General features: G+C 41.6%; 1 protein-coding gene across 1 annotated transcript in view; it reads left to right on the top strand.

Annotated features, from left to right (window-relative positions):
• ZMYND12 (zinc finger MYND-type containing 12) overlaps positions 1-19,223 on the top strand; it is a 33,021-nt gene that overhangs the window by 3,446 nt on the left and 10,352 nt on the right. Inside the window, exons 2-4 of the mRNA XM_066376021.1 lie at positions 11,036-11,177; positions 12,392-12,563; positions 17,316-17,485. Coding sequence (XP_066232118.1) covers positions 11,036-11,177; positions 12,392-12,563; positions 17,316-17,485 — 484 coding nt within the window. The remainder of the gene's footprint in view (positions 1-11,035; positions 11,178-12,391; positions 12,564-17,315; positions 17,486-19,223) is intronic.

Here is a 19,223-nt window from a genome sequence, read left to right as displayed (position 1 = left end):
AGGTAGCAATGTGGAGAATAGACTAGAAGGTAGACACTGGAGGCTGCATAACTGATGCAGAGGTTGTTGCCCTGGTCCCAGTGGAGAGAAAACATACCTCCCTCAGACTGGATTAGGTGTCCATCCTCCATGCTCTCACAGCACTCTATATGTCCCCTAGCCTAACATTTATGGCAGGGTTTGAAATAAGCTGTTCAGTTGTTTGTATTCCTCACTAGGCTGTGTGTGCCATGAGGGCAAGGATGGCATCTCTGTTCTCATTCTGCTACTTTGTTGCATTTAGAATACAGTTCAGAATTTGTGACAGAAACTACAAAGTCCTGGTTACCTCTCTACCTTAATTTCCACCACACTCACTCCCCCATTATTTTTTCTTTTTTGCCAAGAGAGACAGAGAGGGACAGAGACAGGAAGGAAGAGAGACGAGAAGCATCAATACTTCGTTGTGGCACCTTAGTTGTTCATTGATTGCTTTCTAATATGTGCCTTGACCAGGGGTTGGGAAGGAGCTACAGCAAAACGAGTGACCCCTTGCTCAAGCCAGCGACCTTGGGCTAAAGCCAGCGACTATGGTGTCATGTCTATGGTACCATGCTCAAGCCAGTGACCCTGCGCTCAAGCTGGTGAGCCTGCGCTTAAGCTAACAAGCTCAGATTTAAAACTTGGGTCCTCTGTGTCCCAGGCTGATGCTCTATCTACTGTGCCACCGCCTGGTCATACTGTTTTCTTTTTTAAAATGTACTTATTGATTTTAGAGAGAGAGGAAGGGAGAGAGAGAGACAGAGACAGAAACTTCATTCTGATCCTGTAGGTGCCCTGACCAGGGATCAAACCAGCAAACTCTGCCTATTGGGACGATGCTCTAGCCAACTGAGCTATCTGGCCACAACATGTACTCCCTCTCTTCCTTGATGTAGTTAGAGAATTTCAGTTCTAACTTGCCACATCCTTTCCTATCTCAGTTTCTTTGCCCTCTGCTGGGAACCTTCCCTTCATTCATGAATCTTCCCAGTTCCCTGTTATCTTTTGGTTCTCAGAAATGTTATTTCTTCAAGGAGGTTTTCTAGAAAACCCAATCTAAATATTCTCTCTCACATTTTTATTTATTTTACCTGTACTTTAATATTTTTTTGTTTACTTGTTTAATATTGGTGTCTTTTACTAGACCTAGTACCTGCACATGCTGGGCACTCGATCATTTGTTGAATAAATGAACTTCTGAATGGATAATAAACCTATTACCTGGGGCAAGGAACCCAGAGGAGGTCGTAGGTGACAGATTGGATTCAGGACACAGTTTGAGAGGCCTTCAGGCCACTTGGGAGGGATGGATGGCTAAGAAAAAACTAGTATGTGCTTCCACCTCAACCCCTTCCCCTTGGTCTGTCCACCTCCTCCCCGGTCACCCCTTCATCCCTCTGGCCAGAAGCAATTACTTCTTCCTTTCAACTCATTTTGAAATTACTCTATACCTCACAGACAGCTTTCATTTTCCTTCTTCATTTTATTTGTTGACAAGCATATTATTTCCATTTTATCATGCTTCATTAATACAGGATATTATGTAGACTATGTGTAGAGAGACTGTCATATTTATGTTATCTTTTGTTCTGTTTCAAGCCCATCTGTGTATGCCCCACAATCTCCAGCAAAGTGTCTTGAAATAGTTGAAACTAAATATTTGATGAATGGATGAATGAATAAATGATCATTTTCTTTCTTTTTTTTTTTTTTTTTGTATTCCTCCGAAGCCAGAAACCGGGAGAGACAGACAGACTCCCGCATGCACCTGACCGGGATCCACCCGGCATGCCCACCAGGGGGCGACGCTCTGCCCACCAGGGGGCGATGCTCTGCCCCTCCGAGGCGTCGCTCTGCCATGACCAGAGCCACTCTAGCGCCTGGGGCAGAGGCCAAGGAGCCATCCCCAGCTCCCGGGCCATCCTTGCTCCAATGGAGCCTCGGCTGCGGGAGGGGAAGAGAGAGACAGAGAGGAAGGAGAGGGGGAGGGATGGAGAAGCAAATGGGCGCTTCTCCTGTGTGCCCTGGCCAGGAATCGAACCCGGGACTTCCACACACCAGGCCAACGCTCCACCACCGAGCCAACCGGCCAGGGCCTTAATGATCATTTTCTATGCACTTATCTTCCCTTATTTTCTGGGTTTTTTCCACTGCTTTTAATTTCCCCTAAAGCCTTTTATCCCCCTTGCCCCCTGTTTTCTCCAGATTTCTATATGATTGTATCCTAGAGATTTCAAGATTTTTCTATACAATAAAGCTGAGGGCCTGACCAGGCAGTGGCACAGTGGATAGAGTGTTGGACTGGGTTGTGGAGGACCCAGGTTCGAGACCCCAAGGTCGCCAGCTTGAGCGTGGGCTGATCTGGTTTGAGCAAGGCTCACCAGCTTGAGCCCAAGGTCGCTGGCTCGAGCAAGGGGTCACTCGGTCTGCTGTAGCCCCCCGATCAAGGCACATATGAGAAATCAATCAATGAACAATTAAGGAGCCACAGCGAAGAATTGATGTTTCTCATCTCTCTCCCTTCCTGTCTGTCCCTCTCTCTGATTCTCTCTGTCTCTGCCACAACCCCCCCCCCAAAAAAAAAACTGAAGTAATTGTTCTAAAGCTCAAAACTGGGGTTTCCCATCCCTTTCTCACAGGGTTTTCATAAAATGTAAAGCACCCATCACTATACCTGAGACTACAATGACACTTAACAGTTTCTTTTTTTTCCTCATCCCAAATATAAAGAGCAAGAAGATCAATTTGTGGAAGCTTTTTGAATTTTTTCCTGAGTATAAATATATTTCATGATTACTAAAGAAAACTTGAAAATACAAAAACTAAAGAAGAAAAATAAATCTATAATCCCACAACCTGGAAATTGATAACTTGATATTTTGGTGAATTTTATTATATTCTTTTCTTATCAATCCATTTATTTTATATACTATGTATAATCTTGTGCATGTCTTTCTATATTGTCCCCAAGGAATAGAACGCTTTTTTTAAAAGGCAATTTTATTAAAGTACACATTGAAACATGGCAGACAAGTAAAAGAGGCTCAGTATATAGGCTAGCAAATCCTAGCATAGGATGAGTAATTTGCAACAATTTTTCCTTTTATTTAGCATACTGCACACCAATTAAAACACCTTCACTGGCCAGAAGAGAAAACAAACAGTGAGGTGATATTCAGTTATTAGAAGCAGTAGCTTCTGTGGTGAACTGGAGAATGAATGCCCTGCCTAAAGACATTCAAATTCAGTTTAAAAACATGATAATGGCCAAACAAAATGTGCCTGGCTTACCAGCTCCTTGACTGTAAGCCATGATTGAAAATGTATTTTTCAACTCAGTTTTTTGTGTTTTTTTTTTTGTATTTTTCTGAAGTTGGAAAACAGGGAGGCAGTCAGACAGACTCCCACATGTGCCCAACTGGGATCCACCCGGCATGCCCACCAGGGGGCGATGCTCGGCCCATCTGGGGCATTGCTCTGTTGCAACCAGAGCCATTCTAGCACCTGAGGCAAAGGCCATGGAGCCATTTTTAGTGCCCGGGCCAACTTTGCTCCAATGGAGCCTCGGCTGCGGGAGGGGAAGACAAAGACAGAGAGGAAGGAGAGGGGGAGGGGTGGAGAAGCAGATGGGTGCTTCTCCTGTGTGCCCTGGCCGGGAATCGAACCTGGGACTCCTGCACGCCAGGCTGACGCTCTACCACTGAGCCAACTGGCCAAGGCCTCAACTCAGTTTTTAATGCATGGCCCTGTGTTGGCTGGTGAGACAGATGAATAAGGAAAGAGCCTACTAATATATAAATGAAACTTACTTTATTTAGGAAGACAAGCTATGTCAAATGCCCTCAGTGGAACAGAAGTTCAGGTAGCCATGCAAGTTATATTTTAATTGTTTACACAATTACTCAACAAGCCCCTATTTAATAAATACCCTGTGGAATTAAACTATTTCTGTATCCTGACTGTTGAGTGCTTTTATTGATTTGTTGCAATAGTTGCCTATCAGAAAAACCTTTAAAATGCTTTATGTCATTTCTATGATAGCAGTCTCAGTTTATAAAGAAAATACTTTATTGTATTTCTGTTGTTCCAGGAAGAAGAAAGGAGAGAGAGTACTGTGTATTATTTTCTAAGACTGCTTTTGTGCTACAGCAGCAGAGTTGAGTAGTTGTAATGAAGACCATAGAGTTCTCAAAGCCTAAACTATTTACTGTCTGGCCTTTTACAGAAAACTTTGCTGACCCTCTGCCCTAGATTATTGTTAACTATTTTGGAACCACACAGTTAACTTTTTCATTTTTAAGTAAAATGTGTAATAGGTGATAGGACTATAAAAACCCATGATGGTATGCATCCAACAACAGTCTTAAAATACCTGAAGCAGTTATATTTCAACTATTCCTCAATTTTAAAAGTAGGGAGGGGTGAATGTGAAAAAAGTACATGAAGCAATAACTGTTAGAATTGAAGGGAGAAATAAACAATTCAGTAATAATAGTTAGACACTTTAGTATCTCACTTTCAATAATGAATAGAACAACTACACCAAAGATCAGCAAGGAAATATAAGACTTGAACAACAGTATAAACTAACCTGACCTAACAGACATCTATAGAGCACCGCCCAACAACAGCACAATGCACATTCTTCTCAAGTGCTTAGGGAACATTATCCAGGCTAGATCATATGTCAGAGCATAAAAACAAGTCTTAGACTAACAAGGATTGAAATCATACAAAATATGTTCTCCAACCATGGTAGAATGAAATTAACAATTGATAGCAAGGAAATTTGGAAAATTTACAAATGTATGGAAATAACATACTCTTAAATAATCATTGAGTTAAGAAATCACAAGAGAAATTGGAAAATACTTTGAGATGAAAAACAGAACAAAAACACAACATACTAAAACTTATGGAATGCAGTGAAAGCAGTATTTGTAATTTATAGCAGTAAACACATACATTAGAAAAGAAGGAAGATCTCAGATCAAAACCTAGCCTTCCACTTTAAGAAACTAGATAAAAGCCTGACCTGTGATGATGCAGTGGATAAAGTCTTGACCTAGAATGCTGAGGTCACCAGTTCTAAACCCTGGGTTTGTCTGGTCAAGACACATATGAGAAACAACTGCTATGAGTTGATGCTTTTGCTCCTTCTCCCACCCCACACACACACCTTTCTCTCTGTCTCTCTTCTTTCTCAAATGAATAATATATATATATATATATATATATATATATATATATATATATATATTTTAAACTATCATAAAAAAAACTAGATAAAGAAGAGCAAACTCAACCCAAAGCTAGTAGAAAGAGGGAAATAGTAAAGATTAGAGCATTGACTAGGGCATTAAAAATAATGAAATAGTGAATAGGAAAACAAGAGAATCAACACAACCAAAACTTGGATCCTTAAAAAGATTAATAAGAAATTGGCCTGACCAGGCGGTGGCACAGTGGATAGAGCATCAGCCTGGGATGCAGAGGACCCAGATTCAAAACCCTGAGGTTAATGGCTTGAGCACGGGCTCACCAGCTTGAGCATGGGGTCACTTCTTGAGCATGGGGTCATAGATATGACCCCATGGTTGCTGGCTTGAAGCCCGAGGTCACTGGCTTGAGCCTAAGGACACTGGCTTGAACAAGGGGACACTGGTTTGGCTGGAGGCTCTCAGTCAAGGCAATATGAAAAAGCAATCAATGAACAACTAAGGTGCCACAATGAAGAATTGATGCTTCTCTTCTCTCTCCCTTCCTGTCTGTCTCTGTTTCTCTCTCTCGTGCTAAGAAAATAAATAAGTAATAAAAAGATTAATAAAATTGACAAATCTTTAGCTAGACTGACCAATAAAATAGACTCAAATTATTAAAATCAGAAATGAAAATGGAGCCACAGCTACCACCTTTGGAGAAATAAGAGAGTATAAAAGAATACTATGTACAATTGCATGCCAACAAATTAGGTTTATTTCTAAAAAGACAGAAATTGACTCAAGTAAAAATAGAACATCTATAACAGCTAAAGAGATTTAGCTAGAAATCAAAAAAGAAAAGTCCAAGACTAGATGACTTCACTGATGAAATTTAATAATTCTTGACAAACTTCAAAAAATAGAGGAAGGAATAATTCCCAATTCATTTTATGAGACCAGCATTACCCTGATACCAAAACCAGGCAAAGACATCACAAGAAAACTACAAATCATTATCCCTGATAAATAAAAATGCAAAAATCCTCAGTAAAATACTAGCAAACCAAATCCAGCAGCATATAAAAAGGATTATATATGATGACCAATTGCAGTTTCTCCTAGGGACTTAAGGTTGGTTCAACATAAAAATATCAATCAATATAATACACCATCTTAATAGAATTAAAGGACAAAATCCACTTGATCATCTCAATAGATGCAGAAAATGCATTTGACAAAATTCAACAGCCTTTGTGATTTAAAAAACAGCAACAACCATATAACAAACTAGGAACATAAAGAAACCTCCATAACCTGCTAGAGGGCATCTATGAGAAACCTATAAACACATAGCTACCATCATACTTAATGGTCAAAGACTAAAAACGTTCCCCCTAAAATTAAGAAAGGCAAGAATGTTGCTTTCACCACTTTCGTTGTACTAGAATTTCTAGTTGGGACAATTAGAAAAGACAGTAAAATAAAAGGCATCCAGCTTGGAAAAGAAAGAGTAAAATAACCTCTATTTATAGATGACATAATCTTTTTTTTTTTTTTTTCTGAAGCCGGAAATGGGGAGAGACAGTCAGACAGCCTCCCGCATGCGCCGGACCGGGATCCACCCGGCACGCCCACCAGGGGCGAAGCTCTGCCCACAAGAGGCAAAGCTCTGCCCACCAGGGGGCAATGCTCTGCCCCTCCGGGGCGTTGCTCTGCCGCGACCAAAGCCACTCCAGCGCCTGGGGCAGAGGCCAAGGAGCCATCCCCAGCGCCCAGGCCATCCTTGCTCCAATGGAGCCCTGGCTGCGGGAGGGGAAGAGAGAGACAGAGAGGAAGGAGGGGGGGGGGGCTGGAGAAGCAAATGGGCGCGTCTCCTATGTACCCTGGCCGGGAATCGAACCCGGGTCCCCCACACGCCAGGCCGACGCTCCACTGCTGAGCCAACCGGCCAGGGCCAGATGACATAATCTTATAGTGAAAATTCTGAAGACCCTACACACACATACACACACACACACACACACACACAGCCTATTAGAGCTAATAAATGAATACAGTAAGGTTACAGGATTGCTATGCAAAAATCAGTTGTATTTCTATATGTTAGCAATGAACAATCTGAAGGTGAAATTAAGAAAACCACTCCATTTACAAAAGAGCATCAAAAAAAGGGGGGGGGATAAATTTAACTAAAGTAGTACAAGATTTATACATTGAAAACTACAGAATTATTGAAAGAAATAAAGGACCTAAATAAATGGAAAGCAGTTCATAGATAGAGAGACTTAACATTAAAACAGCAACACTCCTCAAATTGATCTACAGATTCAGGGCAATTCCTATCAAAATACCAACTGCCATTTTTGCAGAAATGGACACACTGACCCTGAAATTCATACAAAAATGCAAGGGACCCTGAATAACCAAAACAGTCCTGGAAAAGGTTAAGTTTGGAGGACTGGCTTCTCAATTTCAAAATTTACTACAAAGCTATGATAATGAAGAAAGCATGATACTGGCTTAAGGACAGACATTCAGATCAGTGGAATAGAATTAAAAGCCTAGTAATAAGCACATACAAGTATGGTCAATTGATTTTCAAAAGATTGCCAAGTTCATTAACTTGGGAAAAGAATTGCTCCTTCTGTATAGTGCCAGCATAAAAGGGTATCTACTTACAAAAGAATGAATTTTGACCCCTATCTTACACCATATATTGATACAAGAAAGACCTAAATGTGAGAACTAAAAATATGAAACTTTTAGAGGGAAACATAGTTGTAAATTTGTGATCTTGAATTAGGCAACAGTTCTTAGATGAGACACCAATGGCACAAGGAACCAAAGAAAAATAAGTTGGACACCATCAACATTAAAAACTTTTGTGCATCAGCAAGCACTTAGAAGAGCCCTAGCTGGGTAGCTTAGTTGGTTAGAGCATCGTCCCACTATGCCAAAGTTGTAGGTTCCATCCCCAGTCAGGGCACATGCAAGAATCAACCAATGAATGCAGAAATACATAGAACAACAAATTGATGTTTCCCTTTTTCTCTCTTCCTTGCTCTGTAAAAGTCAATAAATTTTAAAAAGGAAAACAGTAAGAAGAAAGGAAAAGCCCACAGAATGAGAGAAAATATTTGCAAATCATATATCTGATAGGGATCTAGAATCCACAACATGTAAAGAACTCTTAAAACTCAACAATAAGGCCTGACCAGATGATGGTGCAGTGAATAGGGCATTGGATTGGGATGTAGAAGGACCCAGGTTCGAGATCCCGAGGTCGCCAGCTTGAGCGCGGGCTCATCTGGCTTGAGCAAAAAAAAAAGCTCACCAGCTTGGACCCAAGGTCACTGGCTCAAGCAAGGGGTAACTTGGTCTGCTGAAGGTCCATGGTCAAGGCACATATGAGAAAGCAATCAATGAACAAGTAAGGTGTCACAATGAAAAACTAGTGATTGATGCTTCTCATCTCTCTCTGTTCTGTCTGTCTATCCCTCTCTCTGACTCTCTCTCTGTCCCTGTAAAAAAAAACCCCAAAAAAACTCAACAAGAAGAAGACAAAAAACCCTGTTAAAAATGGGCAAAGGGTTTGAATAAACATTTCTCCAGGGAAGATATACAAATAACTAGTATGCACCTGAAAAGATGCTCAACACTCAGTCATTGGAGAACTGCAAAATAAAACCACAATGAGACACTGCTTCACACACACTAGGATGGTTATAATTTTAAAAAGATGAAATAACAAGTGTTGGTTTAGAAGTGAAGAAAATGGAACCCTTATGCATTGCTTGTTTGGAATATGGAATGGTACAGCTTTGGTGGAAAACAGCTTGGCAGTTATCAAAAATTTAAACATATAATTACTATATGACCCAGCAATTCCATTCTTAGGTATATGTCCAAGAGAATTGAGAACACTTGTTCACACAGAAGCTTAAACACAAATGTTTATAGCAGCATTCTTTATAATAGCTGAAAATAGCTGAAAGGTAGAAATAATTCAAATGTTCACCAACTAATGAACAGATAAACAAAAAATGGTGTATTATTCCATTGTAAAAAGGAATAACATTGGTACATGCTAAACGTGGATGAACCTTGAAAACATGCTAAATGAAAGAAGCTAGACACAAAAGGTCATATATTGTCTGTTTCCACTTTTATGCAATGCCAAGAGTAGGCAAATGCATGAAGAAAGTAGATTAGAGGTTCTAGGCATTACATGGGTGGAGGGAAGAATGAGAGCAACTGCTAGAGTGAATGGAGTTTCTTTCCAGGTGATGAAAATGCCTTGGAATTAGATAGGGTGATGATTATACAACCTTGTGAATATATATATATATATATATATATATATATATATATATATATTAAAAATCACTGAATTGTATACTTCAAAACCATAAATTTTGTGGTATGTGAATTATATATCAATTTTAAAATGTAAGAACCCCCCCCCCCAATGATTGGAGCAAGGGTCAGACTTGGGTACTAGACTTGGGAGTCATTTATAGAGGAAATTATTTAAGGAGTGGGAATGGATACTCTGTAGGAGTGCTGCCCAATCAAATTTTTCTGCAGCGATGCAAATGTTCAACATCTGTGCTGTCTAATTGAGTGTTTGAAAGTACTAAATATGCATATAAAAGAGTCAGAAAAGCTGTATACCAAACTGTCACAGTGCTTTCCCTAGAGAGCTAGAAACATCTGGCTTTGGAGCACGCACTTAGAGTAACTACTTTATCTCTTGACACCTGTGCTTCTTTTTTTTTTTTTTTTTTTTTAAGTCGTTATTTCTTATTTATTTATTTATTTATTTATTTATTTATTTATTACAGAGACAGAGAGTGAGTCAGAGCGAGGGATAGACAGGGACAGACAGACAGGAATGGAGAGAAATGAGAAGCATCAATCATTAGTTTTTCATTGCGCTTGCAACACCTTCGTTGTTCATTGATTGCTTTCTCATATGTGCCTTGACCATGGGCCTTCAGCAGACTGAGTAACCCCTTGTTGGACCCAGCGACCTTGGGTTCAAGCTGGTAGACTTTTGCTCAAACCAGATGAGCCCAGCCCAAGCTGGCGACCTCAGGGTCTCGAACCTGGGTCCTCTGCATCCCAGTCCGACGCTCTATCCACTGCGCCACTGCCCGGTCAGGCCACCTGTGCTTCTTTACCTTTAAAACAGTAATAACAGATTTTGTTCTGTTTTCAAAAGTTAATTAGTTACATGCAAGACCACCTGCTGCACCACTGGGTTGGGGAGGCATTCACAGTGTTTGTTCTGTGTGAAGTCATTTCCGGGGCTCAGAGGAGGACGATGCAGGTGGTGCTTTCCAGAGTCATGCAATGTGATGGCACTGATTATAGGAAAGTGTCTCCTAGAGCCTCATCAAATGTAAATTTCCGTCTCTTTCCCCAAGAGAAAGACTCATGTCCCTCAGCTTCAGAGTGCAGATATTTGGATAATTACCTTAGTAAGATACAGAATTAAAGCTGTCTTTGTTGTTATTAATTAAACGCAAAGACAGGATAGCCATAGCATTGTCACGTGCCTTTGGAATGTGAACCTGTGTGTGCAGAAAGGACATCCTCCTTCACTCCCCTCCCTGGCCCCCAACATAGTTTTTCTACCATCCAGTAATCACATGATGGAAAAGAGATTTGTGTCACAATGGCTGTGGGCTCCCTGCCTGGTTGGTGTTGGGCTTACTTTTCTAGTTTCTGGGGCTAGGACACAAGTAGAGCCAATAGATCTTCTATCAGGCCCAAAGTAAAGATAATGAAGTCGATGTTCTCATTATCAGTGGTGTGGTTCACCAAAAAGCTGACTGGCACAGCATCCATGAGAAGATCTGTCAGCTCCTGATTCCCCTGCGCACCTCCATGCCCTTCTACAATTCGGAGGAAGAGCGGCAGCACGGCCTGCAGCAGCTGCAGCAGCGGCAGGTAGGCCCCTGGGGGCAGTTCCAACAAAGCTGCCGGGAGTAGGAGTGTACTGGGTTGCCATCACTAACCTGTACCCTCTGTGAGGGCAGGGACTTGGTTTTGAGTCTCTGTGTCCTAAGTACCATTCAGTCAGTTGTTCTCCACACACTTACTACCTGCTGTATTTGTCTCGTTAGGCTGCCACAGCAAAATAGCACAGACTGGGCAGCTTAAACAACAGAAATGTATTATTTCACAGTTCTGGAGGCTACCAGTCCAAGATCTACGAGAGGTGTTGGCAGGTTTGGTTTCTTCTGAGGCCTTCCTCCTTGGCTTACAGTGACTGCCTTCCGTGTCCTCCTTTGGTCATTCCTCTCTGCACACACATCTTTGTTGTCCCTGTGTGTATCCTGATTTCTTCTTATAGGGACCACAGTTAGACTGGATTAGAGGCCACCCTCAAGGCCTCAGTTTAATTTAATCACTGATTCAAAGGCCCTATCTCCAAGAGAAGTCACATTTTGAAGTACTAGGACTTAAGGCTTCAACATATGAATTTTGGTGGGCCAAAATTCAGCCATAATACCCAAATATGGCAAGTACTGTGATGAGAGCCTAGGCACGTATGAGGAGGTCAACAATGATGTATGAATATATAAAAGAGTAAATAAAGGAGATTAGGAAAACTATTATGGCATTGATAGCATCTTATTCATTCTAAAAAAAAATCAACACTTTATAAGCCATAAATCTCAAAACACCAGAGTCATTCATTTTAGTGTAGTGACACTTTGAGAATGGCCTTAGAGCAATGCAGAGTTAAAGCTGGTTCTGACATTAGCTTAGCAGGTAACTCCAAAAGGAAAGTTCTCTTAAAATTAACTCACACAGAAAGGCAGAAAGTTTTAGATTGTCCTGAGGCATGACAGCTTTGTTAAACTAAAATTTTATTATAAGTAGAATAACATTCATTTAATAATTTTCTGTTGAGCACTCATTTGTGCCAAGTACTGAACTAAGATGAAAATACACTTGTTCCTGGACCTGAAGGAACTCACGGTCCAGAGTTTGCCTTTTTGTATCACCTATTTTGGACCACCTTAATATAGGCAGGCTCGCTATGTACCCTCAACCAGTTCATTAGGTGTTGGCTTTATCTGCAGACGTACCTGTATCCACCACTGTCTTTTACCTTTAGACGGTCTCAGGTGGTCTAGTTTTTTTTTTTTCCGCAGAAGTATTTGATTGAATTATGCTACACCGTAGCCCAGAAATACCTCTTTGAAGGAAAACACGAAGAGGCCGTCCCACCAGCTTTGCATTCCCTTCGCTTCCGCATGAATGTACACGGCCTGAATTCAGTAGAGCTTGTGCCTGCCTACCTGCTGTTGGCCGAGGCTAGCCTTGGTAAGTGGAACTAACCTGAGATACCCCCCACCCCGCCACCGCTGCCGCCAAGTCCTTAAGAAGTGCCATAATGGGTTATATCAGCAGCCAAAGAGTAGCCTTGGCAGTGGCACGAAGACACCTTTCATGGAAGAGCAGGGATGCTGAAAAGCATGGCACAAGGTGGGGAAGGAGATGTAACAACAACCGACGGAAATCTACTCTAGCTGGCCTGAGCAGTAGGAAGGGCCTTGATTAGGGTCCTGCAGTGTCGAGGCTTCATGAGGTACTGGAAATGAGAATGCTGTCGGAAACGAAGGTTGTTGCTCTCAGTTTCTCTTCCTGGGGTCTTGTCTCTTGCCTCTGCTTCTCCATATCTGCTTTATTTTCCACCTCTGCAGACCAGAATTTTCTACCCTATGCTTACTGCAGAAGACAGCTCCCCCAAAATGTCAGGTGTAGCCAAATTTACATGTCTTCCAGGTTCCAGGTGAATAAGAGAAACTAACTAGCGTCTGATTTCCAATTTTAAATTCCTAGAGAGAATTGTGTTGACTCAGCTTGAGAGTACTATCTACCTACCTTTATCTACCTTTGTGTCAGGGTCACATAGTTCAAACAGGAACACAGGAACCTGCTCCTATGGATGAGAGGCAGTCTTGAGTGGGGGGAGCATAGACTTGGCAGACATTCTACAAGGTGGTTGCAACAAGATAAGAATTAGCATTTTTGAGGGGAATTACCATTTTTGAGTATTTATAGTATGTTAGATACTGTGCTACCACTTTTTACATATTAATGGCCACTTAAATTTTTTTAAGTATTTATAAAACTGTTGGGAATACAATAGGAAGAACATTTTTCCCTGGCCTATCTGAGAGTAAGCTGTTCACCTGATGCCCTATGTTTTGAATATTTTAACGTGTATTTACTACTAAGATGTTCTGTTCATAATTACAATACAACCATCATCTACTAAGAAGGTCCCATTTAAGTTTCTCCAATTGTTCCAATATCATCTTTATAGCAAAAAGATACTGTTTAGAATCATGCTTTCATTTTATCACTGTGTGTCTTTAGTCTCCTTCATTTTGGAATAGTTTTTCAATCTTTCCTTGACATCTATCTCTTTGATATTTTTAAATATTAAAGACCAATTGTTGTATAAAATGTCCCTCAATTTGGGTTCCTCCGGTGTTTCCTCGTGACTGTATTCAGGTGATGTATCTTGGCAGGAATATCACAGAAGTGATGCTGTGTTCTTCTCATCCCAGCCTACAAATGGCACATGCTTTCAATTTGTTCCATTGCTGATGCTGTCCACTGAAGTTACTTCAATATGGTGGTATCTGCCAGTCTCTTTTCTGTAAAGAGACTTTTCCCCCTCTTTTCTATTAATAAGCAGTTTATAGAGAGTATTTTGAAACTATGTAACTATCCAATTCCTCATCAAATTTTCAATGTATTCATTTATTTCCATCAGTATAGACTCTTGGTTTCCTGTTTTATTCAATGGGTTATATTCTGTTACCATCATTATTTGATACTCTAATGTCCCTGATTTGGCAAGTGGCAGCCCATTTAAGTAGTCTTCTGTGTCTCCCTGACACTTCTCTGTTCTTTGATCACTTTCCTACTTTCAGAACATACCTCCAAGCATCCTTGATTTCCTTCAGTAAAAAATGGAATTCAGAAGCCAAGAGTTGTGACGGCATGTCTGCATTGCTATTGGTGTCTGGCTCTTCCCAGGCCTTCTCAGTGAACAGATTTAGAGAATATCTGTAAATATAATAATGTGTGTACATATACACACAGTATATCTAACTTTATTACACATGTCTATATATCTTATCTGTATCTCTATATACAGGGGTGGGCAAAAGTAAATTTAAAAATAATAAAAATAATACAATAAATAAATAATAATACAATAATAAACTGTGGTTTGCATACTCATAATTGTAAACCTACATTTGTCCACCCCTGTATATATGAATATGACCATGGGTGCACACCAGTATACCAAGTCCAGTCTAATGTCACCACAGGGTTTATTCTAATTTTTCTCCCATTTCATACTTGTAATTCTTTTCTCTAACAGTGAGAGTGCCGGCTTCCTTTTTCACTAATATATTTACATATTTAATCAGTCCCTCCTCACTCTAAAGCTCTTATTTTACAGACAAAACCCAGGTGGAAGATGTGACTTGCCATGAACCAGGTTCATGGACCTAGATCTATTGATTTAATCTAGAATTTTCTCACTTTAATTTTTCATTTTAGTTTTGAGCTTCAGTCAAGCAAACTTGCTCCCTCTTGTAGACTGCTTCTTCTTCACCTCTCCACCTTTAAATCAGTGACTAATGGTTACAACTAGAATGAAATAATGCTTACATATGAACTAAGCCTGAGAGGAAGGACAAAGAACAGAACGTTGACTTGTGAGTGGTTTGTATCCTCGTCTCTTGACCCTTTATTGGAGCCATGTCTGCTGCAGCATCCATCGCATGAAATACTTCACACTCAGAGCATGCCTCCCACTCTGCAGAGGCTGTGGGGGGTTTTCTAGTCAGTTCTTACCAGCTCCCCAGGGAGCGAGCAGGTAGGCTGGCAGCGGCTACGTATTTTTACAGCTAACCAAAATGTCTTAAGCATCAACAGTATAAGAATATTGGAAATAAAGTGACTTTCACTTAGTAACCATGTGTTGTCCGTTCTAGCTCCTAAATGTCGCTTCATGTCTGTTCCATCTTCATTTACTGTCTTAGCTCCGGCTCTTTTTTTTTTTTTTTTTGTATTTTTCTGAAGCTAGAAACGGGGAGAGACAGTCAGACAGACTCCCGCATGCAGCCGACTGGGATCCACCCGGCACGCCCACCAGGGGTGGACGCTCTGCCCACCAGGGGGCGATGCTCTGCCCACCAGGGGGCGATGCTCTGCCCCTCCGGGGCGTCGCCCTGTTGCGACCAGAGCCACTCTAGCGCCTGGGGCAGAGGCCAAGGAGCCATCCCCAGCGCCTGGGCCATCTTTGCTCCAATGGAGCCTCGCTACGGGAGGGGAAGAGAGAGACAGAGAGGAAGCAGAGGGGGAGGGGTGGAGAAGCAGATGGGCGCTTCTCCTGTGTGCCCTGGCCAGGAATCAAACCCGGGACTTCTGCACGCCAGGCCGACGCTCTACCACTGAGCCAACCAGCCAGGGCCTTAGCTCCGGCTCTTATCAGTGCTTACCTGAGCTATTTCAGAAGTCTCCTAGTGAGTCTTCCACTTGTCTTCCTCCCCTCCAGAAGAGCCTTCTAAATCTAAATCTAATTCTCTCTTTCTTTCTGAAAACTCTTAATTTTTGTCCACATACATCTAGCTCTTTGATACAACTTCCTAAGCTCTCCATAATCTGTCCCCTGCCTGCCTCTTCAGCTTCATGTCCTGCCAAGCTGTCCCTTGCCCTTTGCGCTCCACATCACAGGCCAATATGTAGTTCTCCAGCCATGGTATACTGTTTCATACCTCCATGCCTTTGCCTATGCTTTCCCTCTGCCTAGGATGCTCTCTCTTCCCTTCTTCTGTCTGGAAAACTTCACTCTCAAAACCCAGCTCAGACTTCCCTGATTGTCTTAGTTTGGCCGTCATAAAAAACACCATAGACTGCATTGTTTAAAGAGCAAACATTTATTTCTCATAGTTCTGGAGGCTGTAAGTCCAAGATCAAGTTACCAGCAGATTTGGTGTCTGGTGAGGGCCTGTTTTCTGGCTTCTAGACAAATAGCTTTTTGCTGTATCCTCACATGGCCAAGAGAGATCGTGTCTTGTATCTCTTCTTATAAAGGCACCTAACAAGGGCTCCATTCACAAAGGCCCTACTCCCAAATATGATCACTTTGGGAATTAGGGCTTCAACATATGAATTTGGGGGACACAACATTTAGTCCAAAGCACTGATCATGCCCCTTCCCACTCCATTTTGTCCATCCTATCCATAGAATGAACCACTTCCTACTTTCCACCACTTCCAAACCTTATAATGTTACTATTATCGCACTTACACTATTTTATAAATATATTTGTCTTCATGTCACATATTCGTTCCCCAATCCAACTATGAATTTTTCAAAGGTAATCGTTTTGATTTATCTTTCAATCCCCACCATTCAGCACAAGCCCTGGTACATAGATATATATATATAAATCACATACCATAAAAATCTACTCTTTCAAATTATAATTCAGTAGTTTTAGTATATTCAGGAGATTGTGCAACCACCCCTACATTAACTAAAATGTTAATTCCAGAACATTTTAGTTAACCCACAGTGGAACCCCATACCCATATGAGTAGTCACACCCACATTTCCTGGCCACCACTAATTCATGTCTGTCTCTACCTGTTCTGGTCTTGACCTATTCTGGACATTTCATATAAATGTAATCATATAGTATGTGGCCTTTTGTGTCTGGCTTCTTACACTTAGCATGATGTTTTCAAGGTTCGCCCACATTATAGCATGTGTCAGTATTTCATTTCTCTGCATAACTGAGTAATATTTTACTCATGGATATGGATAGACCCCATTTTGCATATGTACTCATCACTTGATGGACATTTAAATTGTTCCTATAATTTTTGGCTATTGTGATTAGGCTGCTGTGAACCTTTGTGTACATGTTTCTGTGTGTCAATTTCTGAAATGATGAACAAGTGAGTGAATGCATGACATATTTCGTCGTGTGTTTGCTGGCCGGGATATGACTTGTAACCTTCCTGCCTTCCTTTGGACAGGTCTGGGCAGGATCGTCCAGGCTGAGGAATATCTGTGCCAAGCCCAGTGGACAGTCCTCAAGTCAACTGAATGTAGTTATGCCACCTACTCTTTACTGCATCGGAACCTGGCACTTCTCTTTATGGCGAAGGAAAACTACGAGGAAGCCCGTTATCACCTGGCCAATGATGTAAACAATCTAAATTTTAATGCCTGAGTGTTTCTGAGACCAGTTCGGTTCAGTTTTTTTGTTTTTTTGTTTTATTGTTTGTTTGTTTGACAGAGACAGAGAGAGGGACAGATAGGGACAGACAGACAGTGAGAGAGATGAGAAACATCAATTCTTTATTGCAGCACCTTAGTTGTTCAGTGATTGCCTTCTCATATGTGCCTTGAACAGGTGGTTACAGCAGACAGAGTGACCCCTTGCTCAAGCCAGTGACCTTGGGCTCAAGCCAGCAACCTTGGGCTTCAAGCTAGTGACCTTTGGGCTCAAACCAGCAATCATGGGGTCATGTCTATGATCCCACGCTCTAGGCAGCGACCCCTCATTCAAGCTGGTGAGCCTCCGCTCAAGCCGGATGAGCCTGTGCTCAATCCAGTGACCTCGGGGTTTTGGACCTGGGTTCTCCACATCCCAGTCTGATGTTCTATCCACTGTGCCACCGCCTGGTCAGGCTGTTTTTGTTTTATGTTTTTTAACTGAGCATTTATTTATAGCTTTTTTTGTCTACAGCTGACTCTTTGGTGGGGTATTAACAAGAACTCAATTTTAACAACCTGAGTTCCAGCTGTTCCACTTCCTGGCTGTGCAACCTTGGCCAGGTCACATCATTTCCCAAGCCTCAGTTCCTCTGAGGGTAATAAAGGGAGGCAGAATAGTATACTGGTTAAGAGAAAGGCTTTACTTCTAGACCCAGCTCTGTAGTTTGACAAGCCACATAGCCTTGGACAAATTATTTAACCTCTTTCACGACCTGTAAAAGAGAAATCATAAAATGGTCTCTGCCTCATTGGGTCATGGCAGAGATGAATACTAGGACAATACCTGTGCAGCACTTGGGCTGTTATTTTGATAAATAACATCAGTGTCACTACTTCAGAGTGCAGTTATTAAATTTCAATGAGCTGGTGGTATATTGAAGTGGTCTATAAACTATAAAACTCTGTGTAAATGTTAGCTAGGATGATGAGGAAGATGATCGAGTGGTTCTTCCAAAACTTTTGTAGTTTCAATGAGAATTTCAGTATTGGACAATATTATCAGAGAGAACAGTTTCTGAGCCTGAAATCTGAATGAGGTCAGGGTTGGACTGCAGACTTCATGCAGGTTGCATCTCTCTTCAGCCTCTCCACTGGGCAGTCCTCTCTCTGGTTGGCTGCCATTGCAAATGCCCAGAAATCCAAGGGAAACATTCTTGTGCTGATTAGTCTCATATCCCCTCACCCCAAATCATTTCCGTGCCCTACTCTGCCCTGGCAGGCTGACCTCTATGGACCACAGAACCTGGACTCCATCGCTCCAGCTTTGGCTGTGTTTGAAGAGTGAGAGGCATGGTGGGGATTGAAGGCTGGGAGGAAAGAGAGGTTGGGGTATTTATTCTCTCTGTTGCCCTTCTGTCCCATCCCGATTCTAGCCAGGACATTGTTCCTCTATGATCATGACTACTGTCAGGCATTCTTCTTCCATGACACTAGTTCTTACTGAGCTTGGTAACCCTGCTTTCTTCCCTTGCCTTTTCAGGAGCCAGGTAATAATTTCTTGCCGCAGAAATCCCCAGTGCTTCTCTAGCCCTTGTTGCTTCCTTAACTCTTCCACATCTCAGTAAATAATTCTTTTCATTAAACTGTCTTCAGGAAATAATTTTGAGGATGCTGTAAATTTCCACCTATGAGCTTGACTAATGCACTTATTCATCTGTATTGCT

Source organism: Saccopteryx leptura, chromosome 3 (assembly GCF_036850995.1).
Source record: "Saccopteryx leptura isolate mSacLep1 chromosome 3, mSacLep1_pri_phased_curated, whole genome shotgun sequence".
NCBI classification, from domain to species: domain Eukaryota; kingdom Metazoa; phylum Chordata; class Mammalia; order Chiroptera; family Emballonuridae; genus Saccopteryx; species Saccopteryx leptura.
The sequence above is the reverse complement of the archived record's forward strand: the minus strand, read 5'-3'. Positions and strand labels throughout refer to the sequence as shown.